Source organism: Kryptolebias marmoratus, linkage group LG3 (genome assembly GCF_001649575.2).
Source record: "Kryptolebias marmoratus isolate JLee-2015 linkage group LG3, ASM164957v2, whole genome shotgun sequence".
Taxonomy (NCBI): Eukaryota; Metazoa; Chordata; class Actinopteri; order Cyprinodontiformes; family Rivulidae; genus Kryptolebias; species Kryptolebias marmoratus.
In genome coordinates this window covers 2,085,475-2,100,221 of record NC_051432.1, presented here as the reverse complement: position 1 = coordinate 2,100,221, position 14,747 = coordinate 2,085,475, and the positions used below count along the sequence as shown (strand labels likewise).

At 38.5% G+C, this 14,747-nt stretch overlaps 1 protein-coding gene across 4 annotated transcripts; it reads left to right on the top strand.

Moving 5' to 3' along the window:
- Positions 1 to 981: 981 nt before the first annotated feature.
- zgc:174863 (uncharacterized protein LOC100136852 homolog) lies at positions 982 to 14,747 on the top strand. 4 transcript variants are annotated; one of them, XM_017427696.3, is made up of 10 exons: positions 985 to 1,115; positions 7,392 to 7,465; positions 7,568 to 7,906; positions 8,433 to 8,738; positions 9,755 to 9,790; positions 9,868 to 9,987; positions 11,101 to 11,133; positions 11,612 to 11,651; positions 11,741 to 11,773; positions 12,747 to 14,747. In XM_017427696.3, coding segments are annotated over exons 2-9 (939 nt in total). In that variant the 5' UTR covers positions 985 to 1,115; positions 7,392 to 7,401; the 3' UTR covers positions 11,742 to 11,773; positions 12,747 to 14,747. The 4 variants fall into 4 exon arrangements, with proteins under 4 accessions (XP_017283187.1, XP_017283185.1, XP_037830766.1 ...); XM_017427698.3 differs by lacking the exon at positions 11,101 to 11,133 and having other exon boundaries at positions 982 to 1,115; XM_017427699.3 differs by lacking the exon at positions 9,755 to 9,790 and having other exon boundaries at positions 992 to 1,115.

The following is a 14,747-nucleotide window of genomic DNA, read 5'->3' as shown; positions in this document are numbered from 1 at the left end:
TAAACTAATTCATGTCATTTCAGTGACTCGTCATGGTTGTGCCCTGAGTCCAAACACACACAAATACATGTCATATACACATTCAGGTCACTTGTTTTAAATAAATGCTTCTATTTTATAATTAAGTTTTGGTCTTCATTGTAACTGATGTGCAGGGGGATAATGAGTGGTGTTGAGGTAAGGATTTTCACCTGTTCTCCTCCTCCTTCACCTCACCCGGGTTCTTGATGGAAATGACCGTCAGGAGACAATACCTTAAGTTTAAGATTTATTTTACCAAAAGCAGAGAGAAAATCATCAAATTATTACACAAATAAAAACCAGGTGCACCTGGGAGACAATCAATGAAATGTGAAAAGATACATCACCTCAAAGTTTTGCAACCAAAAGGACCCCAAGATTGTCTGAGGGAATAAAAGGATGTTCTCTGGTTTTAATGCTTAGGTCCCCTCCCCTCCTTGAGAGGATGTCCCTCTTCTCTGGAGGTCAAAGAGCAACTTCTTCCCCCTCAGTGCCTGGCACTGTGGCTCACATTCCAGCGCTTCTAACACATACCTCTCTTTCCAGATAAACTAACAACTACTTGTTAAGGTTTTAAAACGGTGACAAAATATAAAATGGTGATAAACACAAATCAGATTAAGATATAATAATCAAATATAAAATAAAATAAAGCCTGGGAGAATAAATACAAGGCCTTATATTCCACAACATTTAGATTATATAAGTAGAACTGCTGCTCTTCTTATGATTAAATGCTGTTTAAGTGAAAGCTTGGTTTTGACTATTTCCACAGTGGTTGACCTCAGTATTTTTTTAAAGTCTGGCTACGGCCCTGTGTCCAAACTGGGGTCGGTTATATAAAAAGAAGAAGCTATTTACAACAGGAAAATAATAACTGACCTCTTTAAAAGATCTGAACTATGACTTTAACAGCATATAACCCTTTGACATTGCGGCTTTGAGCTCTTCGGTGTTTGTCCTTTCTAACTGGAGCACAGCAGCCCGCCCCTCCGTTTACTCAAAAGGAAAGTGAAAGTAATAATGAATACCCGAGTGTCGGCCGACGAACTCCAGACTCCGGCGTGTCGCAACCGTGTAGAGGAGCTTGTACGGTGAGTTTCACGCCTCTTGTTTTCCCTCCTGCGACACACAGGTGGTCGCGATTAATGCCTGCTCGTGCCTTTTCGACACACAGACGCGGAATTGACCGAGCAGTATGCGACTTCATGTTGGGGGTTTTTGTTTTGTTTTGTTTGGCTCGGTTTGGCTGGTCGGAGCCTCGGAGATGGCCGCTTGAATCTGCCTGCATTTACTTTTGGTTTAATCTGGGTCGCGCGCGCCACGTTTCACGCAGAGGACAACTTCTGCCGACGAACGTCCAGGTTCTCAAACACAGGAACCTCACCTGTGCTCATACAGGAACGGGCCACCTGAGTTTCCATGACGCGTCAGACACAGAGCTGCTGATTTGAATACTAAAATTTTAACATTTTAATATTCAAATCAGGAACTCTGTACAAAAAAAATAAAGTTTGAGCAAGATGGCTAAATATGAAGGCTTGAAAAATACCTTTTAATTTGACACCGAAATCATCCAGACAGGAGAAAATCAAAATATCAAAATATGGACTTTTTAAGACTTCAAAATGAGCACAATGAACTTAAAACAACAGGAAACTGCTAATGAGCTCATGACCTTTTTTTGTTTATTTTACTGTTTCAGTTTTCATCTTCAGAGGAACATTCCTAGCATTTTTAGTCTGTGGTCCAATTTCAAACAACAAGGCATCAATGGGAAGCTCGGAAAAGGCAGGATCCACAGACACGTTTCATTTAAATCTGAAATGTTTATTCAGACAAAAAAAATGTAAATAATTACATGAGAAGTAATAATCAGCACTTAGGTGTCATCCATTGAATTTCTGGCATTATGCTGACGGAGTCTCACCTTTGCTCACCTGTAAAATCATGTGACAGTTACGGTGAAGGATCATAAACAAACATTTTACTGACCTTGTGCAAAATTAGTGTTGTTTTTGGTGGCACTTGTTGTTGGAAAAACTTTGCTGATGAAGCTTGTTTACTTCTAGAACGTGGAGGGAGTTGGTTCAAAATGGCGTCCGCAGCCAGATTTGCATTCCAGGCCATCGCAGTTCGCGACTTTCGGGAGACTGGATGGAAATGTTGCTGTTTTGCATTCAGTTGCTGGCAGACCGCGATCCACGGTCTGCTATCGACAACAGTCGAAGGGTTAGGTCAATCTGGCTCCGATCGCAGGTAGACTCTTACGTACCTGCCATGTTTGTTTTGTCCTGAGCAGGTACGGGTGCTGCTGATAGGCTGATAGGTGACTACAGGTGTGTAGCTGAGTCTACTGCAGGCCATGCAGAACAACTGATCACCAGAACACATGCACAGGTGGTGTCTCCAGCGCCAGGCCCCAAAATGTGTTAGAACTGTGATCAACTGGTGGTCAGTGGGCCCAGGGTTGCCAGGGAGGACTTGAGGAAATATCGTACTGTCTCTTTAAAACGATCACAGTTTGACCCAAACTCTTATAAGTGCTGAGAAGGGGCGAGCTTTCTCACTCATGGGGTTCGGATGAGGTGTGTTGTGTTTGGTGAACATGTGCTCAAGAAGGGCGAGGGTGGTGGTAGTGTGTGTGTCTGTGTGGTTGGGGTTGTGCACTTTGTGAGCACATGGTCTGATTTCCTTATATGTGGGTATTTATGTGAATAAAAACATTTTTTTTCTCAGTGCAGATAAAGGCCAAAACTATCACAAATTTTGCCTTTTAAAAAATCTATTTACCATATATCATATAGACCTTAAAACTTTTGCATAAATATGATAATTCCTGTATAACTGGCAACACTGAGCGGACCACATGTGGCTCAATATGGGGCCTTTTCTGGTGAGTTTGGGCCGCTAAAATAAAGATATCACAACTCTCTAAGTGTTATACAGATTCTGGTTATAAAAAAAACACAATGTTTCTGATGTCATAAAACTAAATCTGTAATAAGTTTTCACAATGATTGGCATTTTTACATGTACAGACAAAAAAAGAGATCATATTCATGTAAAAAAGGGGGAAAGTATTTGATAGATTCTATATTATTTGAATAAAATTAAAACACTTAACTTTGCAGCCTGGATGACTCCTTTCCTTGTTTGTGGGCAAATGAATTAATTGTTCCATTTTGAAATAATAAAGCTTTTAGATACAGTGAATATCAAAATAAAAACAGAGACCTTCAATAGTGTTTGTATTTATTTTATTTGTATAAGGAAACTGACTTGCCATATTTTTGCAGAACCTTTTATTGTAAATGACTCATAATCTGTGATATGCCTGTAAAACTGCACTTATTTTCTTCTTTTTTTTTTTTCTTCTCGTCAACTTGCCCTAAAGACATTAAAACAATTAAGCTTTGAAGTAGGCGTCAGATAAAGATGACACTGTGTGCCTGAAAGTTGGAAGTCTGCCACTGCATACGTGTAAACAACATATCTATCCCAGGTGGAGGTGCATGACGGAAAACAAACTCGGCTAAACCCTAATTTTTAGTCTTCATTTTCTTAACGTGAATGTAAGGTTTTGACCAGCCCGTGTAATATTTCTCATTCTGCTGCTGTTCCGACTTTTTTCCTGACTTTAAAACCGTCGAGCCCGTAAAGCAGGGAGCGGACGAATTGCTTCATACACACAGGGAGTGTGTTTGGGATCAAAGCACGAGCGCCGACCTTCTTATTTCTGCAATTTCACTTCGACATTCATGGGTCCAAGAATAGATTTGAGTGGGTTTATGTGCTAGAGATCATCTGATACACAAACTTATGACAAACAGCTAAACAGAAAAATCCCCCCCCCAAAAAAAAAACAGACGTCAAAAGGGAAATTTCATCAAAACTGTTGTTACGAGGCAGCTTGCTCTTTAATTCACGCATGTTTCTTTAAATCTATCTATGTATTCATTTGAGGTTGATGAGTAAACGATCACACGGATAAGACAGCCAGTGTTTTGACTAACGCATGACGAAAGAGAGAGAGAGAGAAAAAAATAAGATGGATCACTTCAAGCAATGAAGTGATCTATTGCTTGAAGAGTTAAAATAAACAATTTAAAGCGAGGTCTGCAGCCTGTCCGCCGTGGCGGTGTCGTGTTGTGAAAACTCTCCCCCCCCCCGGAAGGAATGACCTGCCGGTTGAACAGGATCGGCAAGAAAAAAAAGAATTTCAAATTGAATGACGATAATTTCATAAACCGAAGCAGGTGGATCTGGTCTCATTTTGACATCCTTCCAGATGCTGCTGCAGGGTCTGGAGTTCTTCCACGTCAACTTTTTATTTTGTTTTGTTTTGTTTGTTTATTTATCACCAAACAAAAAGGGAAAGAGAGATTGTTCCCGATCACTTTACCTAGCTGCTCAGAGGAAGGCTTTCTATCCAAGATTTGCGTCATCCAGTTGTCAAAGGATTTCCTTTTTTTCCACACACTTCTCACCAAAAAGTCCCAGATTATTACTAGATTATAGCCTGACAATGGTAAATGGCATAATGAAACCATTTTTCACGGCGTGGCTGGGAGGGCAGCATGGTGGTCCTGTTGGCCCGGGCGTTGACTCAGAGCAAAAAAAAATGTTGTGGGTTGGATCAGGCTGATCGATGTATGATCTGTTTGTGACTCTGTGACTTCCTCCTACAGTTCCAAAATGGCACCGCCATGAGCGTAGATGTCAGCGTGAACGTTTTATTTGTTTCTCTGCCCCTGGCGCAGATGGAGTTGGGAGGAGGGTCGTGGCCCGCGTGAGCGTAATGAGGGTCCAAGTTGAGTTGAAGAAAAGTGGGGGTCACGAGTGACGTGAATAAGGTGGCCAAAGCTCTAATACAAAAGGCTGACATGGTTGTGCCTCTGCGCCGTCATCAACAGAGACACCTTGACTGAATTTAGAAAAAACAATGACCGGTAAATAAGAGCCAACGAACAGAAGGCATCTGGTAAATTCCTAACTGAGAAGACTTTCTGTTTCCAAATGACTAACACTTTGATTTAAACAGCATGATGAGAGCTTTGAATAAACAGTCCAGGAAACCGCTGGTCAGGCTGGTTCTTCTGTCATGCAGAGTATCAGGAAAACAAACTTGTTTTATAAAACTGACCATGGAACAGATCCAGATGAGGTTTTTTTCTTGTTTGGCTTTTGTTTTATATGATATATTCTGTATGTTTGTGTCCATTTTACTGAAATCACCACAGGAAAAGTTGAGTTGTTTGTTTCTTTGAGATTTCTTTTTTTTTTCCTTCTCACTTATCTATCTCTGTAAAAATAGGCATTTCCTTCCCCTTTTTGGCCAGTCACGATGAACTGAAAGAGCATGTTTGTCCGAGAAAAGTGTCTTCTGACAGAACAAACCTGGTCAGCTTCTGCTTCTTTTCAGTAGCAGTACCGTTCTTTTAATAATGCATGTTTTAATTGGTCCAACTCAGCCATCGGGAGTTTAAATCGTCTAGAGCAACGACAGAACAAAGAAGTGAGCTGCACCGATAATTGGTTCTGTGAACATTTTCTTCGGAAAAATCTAGTTTCTTGCGAAAACCTACAAAGAAGTGCTGTAAAACCTTTGTGTACATAAGGAATTGAGTTTTATATGAACAGTTAACAATCATTAACAGAGTTCAATGGTCCCTTCCTTCCACGGTCTGTGGTTCTCCTCAGGTAATCTTGCGCGTATAAACTTTGTACCTCGTGCGCGCTAAGAGCTGCGTCGAGAAATCAACAACACGGAAAACAGAAGGACGAAAACACGGACCACAGATCTGTGCTTGTTGAAACGTGTTTAGGATGTCTGGCGTCGGGAGCAAAACTGAAACGCCACTCAAAAAACCTCCCGAAACCCCATTCTCATTTAGAGACTTCACGGTTCAGGGATTCTCTACGGGGGATGGTTAATGACTAGCAGGTTGTTTGGTGAACCATTATTTAGACCTGTTGACTCATTTCAATCGAAAGTGAGTTCTTTAAAAAGAAAAAAAAAAGAAATCTCGTAAAGGGAGGTGTTTCATTTTGAGTGAAGTTCATCCTCCTGCTAGTTTAGTTGTTGCTCAGTCAGTAACTGGGTCATAATAAATCTTGGCTCGTTGATGATATATAATTGTAATTTTAAAAAAAGTGAGGCAGACCAGTAGTCCAGTGGAGCACTTCTTATTAGTCACTGTATTAATAACTCTATGAATCTGTCCTCATGAATAGCCAAGCGTGTAATCTACAGTTGGAAGTTATTGACTGTTATTTTATTTAAGGGAATATTTTGGCCATTTTTAGGTGGTGTTTTGTGTGAAGTTTATAACCAATAATTATCTTACTTGTAGTTTTTTGAACATCCTCAATTTGGAGATATAGTTTAATTCTGACTGGGCTGATGAGCTAACGGCTAGTTCGAGCTGAGCATGAACCGAAGTGGATTGATGTTGTTTTAAACCAGTCCTAAACTCAAAGATTTTATATTGGTTCGTGTGAAAACTATTTTTTTATACACCACCTTCAATTTTGTATTACAGGGTTATTTACATAGAAGCACAAATAGCAGCAGCTAGCTGTGTCACTATCGGTACAGCCTGGCATCACTCATAGCAAGAGTTTCATAATAGTTCTGCTGAAAGAACAGTGTATTGCTAAACTGTTGATGGGGTAAAGGTTTGAATAATAACGTTTGCACAAACCATTAGGAAAGTTTAAGATTCGAGTTACTTTGTGGTTTAACAAAATCTGCTTTGGAAGTGGTTCCATTCAGACAAGTCATTATTAGCTTGTGTATACGGCCTGAGCTCAAACACAAAACACGCTCTTTGCTCTGGTAAATAACCACCGAATGAATTCTATTAAAAGTACCCATGTAATTCAGATGGACAGAGGTGTTAAGATTCAAAATAAAAATAACATTCACATGAAACGCAATTAGATTTTTGCGACTGAGGGACAACAGCAACCCACTTTGGTTTCGGTTGCTTTCAGACTCTTCGGCCGTCCTGTCTGACTCGGAGCGTCAGTGTCTACGGCAAGATATTAATAGTCTGTAACTTTTTACATGGATTACCACGCATCAAAATGGCCAAATTATCTCTCATTTCATCAGGCTTTTTTTTATACATCAACAAACTTTTTCGTAATTAGCAGGCACTAATCAGCCACAACGTCTAATTAGAACTCTAGGTAATATGCTTTGTGAAGTCCCGCTCCTTATCTAAATGCTCATCAGGTGCTGTGCTGAGTATGTGGTTGCTTGGAGCCCTTTGCACTTTGATTCAAAGATCAACATGTGCGTATGGTTGCTGCGTGTAATTTGATCTGCTACATTAAAATCATAAATCTCATTGTCATTTCAGGTAAAAAGACATGGCCTCCTGTGGTGTCCTTCTCTACGTTCTTGGTGTCTGTGTCTTTGCAGGAAAGGCACACTGTAAGTTCAAATTTAAACGAGTGTATGATATTCATGTAGGAAATGCCTCAAATGCCTTATTTGAAACGCCCTTTCTCTTTTATTTGCTCTCTTTTCTTACAGGTTTTGTGGAGCTGGTCTGTGATAACCAAAGCTCGGGGCAATTTGACCATCAGTCAATGCTCAACTGTGTCATCATACCCACACAAGGCACAGAAGATGTAAATATCCAAGTTGTGTTTTGGAGGAATACAAAAATCAAGGACCCTGTTCTGGTTTTTAACTCAAATGAAATTAAACCAAAGTCCGGCTACAAGTTTGCTGAATCGTCCTGGAATAAGACCAACATGAACGTGTCCCTGCTCATCACCAGCACAAAGGTGGAAAACGAGGGAGAGTACACTTGTTATGTGATCACAGACAGTGGTGAAGCCAGATCTAAAACACGCCTCAGCGTGACAGGTGAAGTTTATTCATGATTATTTTAAGAGAAGAACGTTTTGTTGAAATTAAAACTAACCTGTTAAACAGCCAACGGTAAAGCTCTATAGATCGTCCTACGTGTATCGTCTTTCAAAACTACGGTTTCAAAATGGCTGTGCAGGCCCTCCTCTTTTGATTGACATCTATTTTGACCATCTGGGTTGACCTATGGTCTCTCCAGAACCAATAATATTCACCAAGTGTCAAGACGCGAAAATCGCCCTCTATGGGGTTTAATAGTCTGTATCAAATTAAGGGGGTTTCCAGCTATTTTATTATGTTTTCAGTTTCAGTTTCATTGTGACACATAACCCTAATTACAGAGCAAAAGGATTTAGCAGCCATTTTGTAACTCTGCTTTGCTGGCTGCTTGGTTGACCAAAGTTTGCTTGCTGAAGATCGCAGTAATCGACTGTTTTTCAGATACTTTAGCGGTGTCATGTGATTGCCGTAATGATGCCATGTTCAGCTCTGTGATTGTTTGTTTTTTATTTTGTGTTTGCAGCCAAATACGATGAACCAAAAGTGACCCTCATCAAGAAGATAGATATTCCAAATGCAGACAAAGCTCTGATTTGTACCGCTAGTGGTGGCTACCCGCTCGGTCAAATCCGCTGGTTTGATAATGCCAACACCGAGTGGACGAAAGGTGCCAAATTAAAGGTGAAGAAGATGGACAATGGTCTGCTTGAGCTCTCAAGCAAGCTGCCTTTGTGGCCAGCATCCACTTTCCCCGAGTACACCTGTGTCGTGTACAATTCCAGTGGACAAAAAGAGCACGAGAGTGTCATCAAACTGGATGCACCAGACGGTAAATTTCACTGAGCATCAAACATAACACTATTTCTTTTTTGCATGCTGATTCTGTCTGCACACAAATACATGCATCACAGTTACTCCATGTCAAACCAGAGGTTTCTGGTACAACCCTCACACCTTGGTTAAAAATTGCTCAACCCAGGGAACAACTGTTTCACATGTTTGTTTGGTTTTTTTGTTGAAGTTTTTTTTTTTTGGCATCATAGTAGTTTTTGTGGAGGCTGTACCTTCTAACAGAAACCACCAAAAAGGACCGAGATGTAGCCATTTTGGTCCAGCTTTGAGAGCACTTTCGCAGAATCCCGTATGATTTCACAAGACCTCACACGATCTGTTAGCACTCAGAGTATGCGCTGTGAAAGCTTCTAAGCCACAACCTTAGCTCAATATTTGTGAAACTGAACACGTTATTTCTATTTTTGTGTTTTGCAACGTCAGTTGGCTGTGGTGACCGTCTACAATTGGTAATCAGTTGCAGTCTTTACTTTCTGAACATTTCATTAAACTCTGTCCACTGGTTCATGGAATATTTTCCTAACAGACAAACAAAATTGCCCCCAATGGGTAATGGCAAAGCTTCAAACAAAGATCTTTTGCAAACCATTGGTGCACTACAGACACTGTAGACAAACAATAAAAATGGAGGCCTTTGTGAATGGAAAGATCTTGGTGGTTAAATTAAATAAAAGAATTAACTCTTCAGCTGCACAATTTTCAGGTACAAGTTAGTAATTAAACATGCTGCGACATGTTCCTGTTCTGGCGTCAAAACTTCAGATGGTTCACACACAGGCGAGACCTGATGGTGCAGTCCAGACAAGACACGTTAACGGTTCAGGGAAAATCTGGTTCGTAGCTTCCTGATGGAAAAAACTCAACAAATCTTCATAGTTATCTGAGCTGTAATCTAAAATCTCTCAGATGCTTCACTGATGTTTAGTCATGTGAAAACTGGAGTGATAGCTGTGCAAATGTTGATTGCCTTCCTTTTTTTCCCCCCCTGGTTAGATGCTAAAGAATCACCAACACAAGAATACATTTACGGTACTTACTTCTATTGTTTTATGTCATTATTTGAAGTGTCTGAGTACTAACTCGTCTCTTCACATTGTTTTATACAGAAGTGAGTGATTCCAAAGCATCGGCCAACACTTCCAGCATTGTTGCTCCTATTCTGGTCATCGGATCGCTGATCGTGGGGTTGCTGCTTGCGCTGCTGATTTATAGACGGCGAGCTAACCGTGAGTCCTTGTTTTACTTCTGGTACAGATACATAGTTTTACCTTTCTGACAGTCCATGCAAGAGCCTCTGTGCTAACATCTGAATACATACATAAAAACTGAAGTTATAGATTCCCAAATGAACGACAGAGCTCCATGACTCTTTTTAAGATGTCACAGCTTTAACTCTTATTTTTATAGATTTAAATGAAGTCTGTGTAAGATGCTTTTAATGAAAAGCACTAAAAATAACAGGTAAACTAAACTTCAAAATATCCATAGGAAAAAAATCCGTGTATGGTTCGTTCTTTGGTTTTTTCGTTTCAAAATAAGATTGCAAAAACAAAACAAGCATGTGAATTTTTTGTTTTTTCGTTTTTAAAACGAAATTAGAAAAACGGCAATTGGAAAAATAAAAAGGGGTACGTTTTTTTTTTAACAAGCTTTTATTCTGTTGTTAATTCAACGGGACAAACCATACACGGATTGAAAAAAAAGGCATCATGTATATCACGTCTATAAATAATTATTAAAAAATCAACAAACCCATCAAAATAGTTTGTCGTTTATAACGCTATTTATACATTTTGGTAGAAAACAAATATTTAATATTATCTTTATACACAGTCACAGGTTTTATCATACATCATAAACTAATTATTTATTTTTATAATACAATATAAAAAAGTCTGAGCTCTAAAAGTGCAGCCTCAGCGTTCATAAGGGCACCTGGATATGGCTTCTTAAAGGATGAACCGAATGTTTTGTAAGCGTGATAAACTGCGTAGGCAGCCAGTTTACCTTACGGATAGTATTGCAACAAGTCATTAATAGTGTAATACGTAACTGGTGACACTCTGAGATTTCGTCACCTCTTTCCTGTAAACAATGAAAGAGTTATGAGGAAAGGCTAAATGGGAGGTGGAAAAACCTGATAAGCGCTTCAGTGACCATCCTTATGGGAAGGTGCCATTTCTTGTCACGCAGTATGAAACGACGTGGAGGCTGGGAACTTATTCAAAAACCTTTAGTAGTCTACTACACGTAGATGCCATAAAGATTAGTGAAACAGAAAATATTTGCGGTGAGTGTGTTCTCATGGTCGTGTTTTGTCCTTTGAAAATCCCTCACAGAGGTTCGGAGGCCCTCTGCCACACCTTTTCTGGGTACGTCCATCTTGAACAAACTATTACCAATACTCTTGCTCATTGTTTTCCTACTGAGCACAAACTAATATTAACATAAATCTGGGACTAAAGGCTCTATCTCTTGAATTTTTCTAACAAACTTTCCAAAAGCTTTTGAAAATGTATTTTTGACACATTTGGGAGGCATTTCATGATTCATGGTGGTTTAGGTGGTTAAAATAAATTCCCAGTGGGGCCCAAATGGGTCTTATTTGATTGGATTTGTCAAAATTTCTGTGCTGGGTTTCTCTCTGCCACAGGAAGTAGAGCGACGTTCCGCAGTATTCTCCTGCTCGTTTCATTTGCATGTACAAAATAGGCTTCAGTATTACTTCCATACTTGTCTTAAATACTTACCACTGGGATTCTGTCTGTTCCTTCATGTGATAAACTGGTTTCATGTGGTGATGGTTTCACATCCTACTTCCTACTTACACGAGGTCATATTTTGTTTCAGATCCACATATGAAGAGTCCCACAGAAGACCCGGACGTATGGTCAGTATGCTAAATTTGACAGTTTCTATGAAACTAATAAAACTTTTACAAATGATTTTAATTGTTTACTCACCCATTTCTTTCTGCAGATCTTCATCTGAACTTAACCGAAGAGGTCCGAGGTAATTATAAAACACTGTTACCATGCAGATACTCAGGGGGAAACAAAACTAACAGAGGAAGAAGATTTTTTGAGCATCTCAGTTACAAAATTATGATCCTGTCTGCACTACTTCGTATATTTTTTTAAAACTGATATTTTTTTTTCCTCCGTTTATATGTTTTTTTTCTCCATCCAGACTAATCTAACAAATAACACTGCAATAGCCACTCCGCACCTCTAGGTGGCAAGAACGTCCACATTAACGACATCAAAATACAGAAAAAGAACAGTCTTATGTCAGCTAAAGAGTCTCCAAAAGCTATTGTAGCTTTTTTTTCTAATATTATTTACCATTTTCTTCTGGTTATTTACTCTTTCAGCACACAATCAAGGACAAAAAATCAAGACCAGACTAATTAAAAAAACAAAAAAAAACCCAAATACAAATAGTTTTGGTTTCCGGGGTACAGCAAAAATGCGCAAAACAGGCTTGTTTAATTTCAGAATAGGTTATAATAATAAGGAAATTATTTTAAGATATTAAATTACTTTAACCTGCGTCCTGAGCTATACACAACTGGCAATATCATTTTTACAGGAGAACAACTATAATAAGATGTTTTGTTTTTTAAGTTCAGATAATTTAGGAGTATTTTTCTGGTCAAAAATACATGCATTTATTTGAGACTCTCACTGTGAAAGACTGAAGGAAGTTCTGTGAGTTCCACTATTATGATCACACAACTGCTTGCGCTGGTTCAAGAAAAATTTTTCATGTTGCTATTTTCTAGTTTTCCCAGTGAAAAGGTATCCATAAGATCTAAGAACTAGGAAACAAAGAAAAATCTTCCTCCTCTTTATTTGTTCCCCCCCCTCTGAATGGCCCTAACATGCTGCCGTACTGCCTGAACAACCAAAGATACGATTTATTTCTCTTTCCTCTTTAAAAAGATTTGATGAAATGTTTAAAAGTTCTCGAACTTTCTTCGCAGGAGACACGACCTGACACCTATAAACAAGGAATTTGCTGTCACCGTCTAAAATCAACACTTCCTTATTTGCTAACACTCTTCTTTCACTTTGCAACCGTGTATGATCAGGGATAATGTTCATTACTGTGACTTGTCATAAAGAACTGTAAGCCCCCCCACCCTTGTTATAACTGAGTAAAAACTGGATGTTTTTGTGTCGAGTGAAAAGCAGAAGGAAGCTCCTATTCACAACACGGCAAGAATGAACGAGACAACGGCAGAGCTCTGAGTCAAACCTGAAGCTGCAGATTCTTTGTTGTCAGCACAGGCAGTAACTGTAGCTGTTGGCAGCTTGACAGGTGTTTTTTTTTTAATTTCTTTCATTATTTTCATGTTATGTAAGTTGTGAATCATATTACTGGGAATTTCAGGAAGTAGTTCTAGCTTGTGAGTAGTAGAAAGTAGCTGAATATCTTTTTCTTGTTTAACTCACAAGTGTGTCACTTTACTTTCCCCCCCTTTTGTTAAAGATAAAAAGAACTAAATAATAATAATAATATATACCTTTTTTAAAATAATAGCATATCCCTTAAATATCTGGTTGTTGTAGCTGTGAGCACAGGCTCCTGACTGGAACTTGGAACATAAGTTTTATTTATTATTATTATTATTATTATTATTATTATTATTGTTATTATTATTATTATGCATCAGTTAAATCAGTACCAGAAGAAGCTCCACCAAAAACCTAAAACGATCAAACTGATTGTATGAAATTTATTTTGCATCAGGGAACTTCTGAGCCAAGTCACTACACAGATGAAGGAATTTTTAGGAAATGATTGATTTAATCTTATTTTAATTTTGGTCATAGGATCTAATAATGATTCTAAATATAGTTAAATATTAAAGCCAAGAGCCAAATCCTGGGAGGCATTTAATAAAAGCTCATTATCGCCTCGCATCTTTGCGATTTCATATCCTTTTGTCTAACCACTGAGAAAATGTCACATGATTGTCTTGAAACTATGTGGCGTCTAAAAGCCAAAAGCACGTTTTGTCCTGAGTGTGTGGTTAAAAAAAAAAAAAAAATGTTTTTATGAAACCTTTCACAGGGGAATGCCAGAATACTGTTGCCAAATCATGATGAGGATTCTCATCTGATAAGTTTAAAAGAAAAAATGTAGCAGAACCTTTTTATGTTTTAAACAAAACAAAACTATATTTATGTTAGGGAGACACCCTGTTCTGAGGGCTGCACATCAGCACACTTTCATTTTTAACCTACTTTAATAATTAACTCAAGGTTAATTAACTCAGCACAAGTGGAAAGTTTTCACTTATTTTTACCCAAATGTTTATGCGTTTGAATTTCAAAACACCACCGAAAGACGTGAGGCATCGGAATAAATTTGAATACAGTCTATGCATTATAAATTTATGACTTCTCTTCACGTGTCCCAGGTTGTACGTCAGGTCAAAATGAAACATACCACAGAACTGGAACCTTTGAGCGTCCCGAGGTTTTAATCATTTGTTCCCAAAAAATGTGAGCTTTGTTGTTTATACTTGGATTTAAACTTATGTAAATATAAAAAGTTTTTATATATGTCTATGTTTTTCTGTTTTGGTGTCTAATTGCTTTTTTTTTTGTCACTTGCAAGAGTTTATTGAACGGGATAATGTGCCTGCTATAAAAGAAAGCAAAGTTTTACTTTCTGTACATATTTGATGAATGGACGGCTTGTTTGTGACCTGTGTTCACTGTTGGTGTGTCACTGGTTTAGTTTTGAAGTCTCTGCTTTCTGCTGATTAACTCACGGACTACTTTCATTTTTCCTGATTCCAGAATCACAATTTCTTTTGCTTTCTTTTTTGCTGTTTGTTTTCTATTTCATCAAAATGGGCTCTTTGTAAATGAAGCGTTCAAAAACCACACATATGAATGCTTTCTGATTGTTTTTGTAACAGTTTAACAAATTTTGTACATTAAAAAATGACAAATAAATAATTTGAAAACTA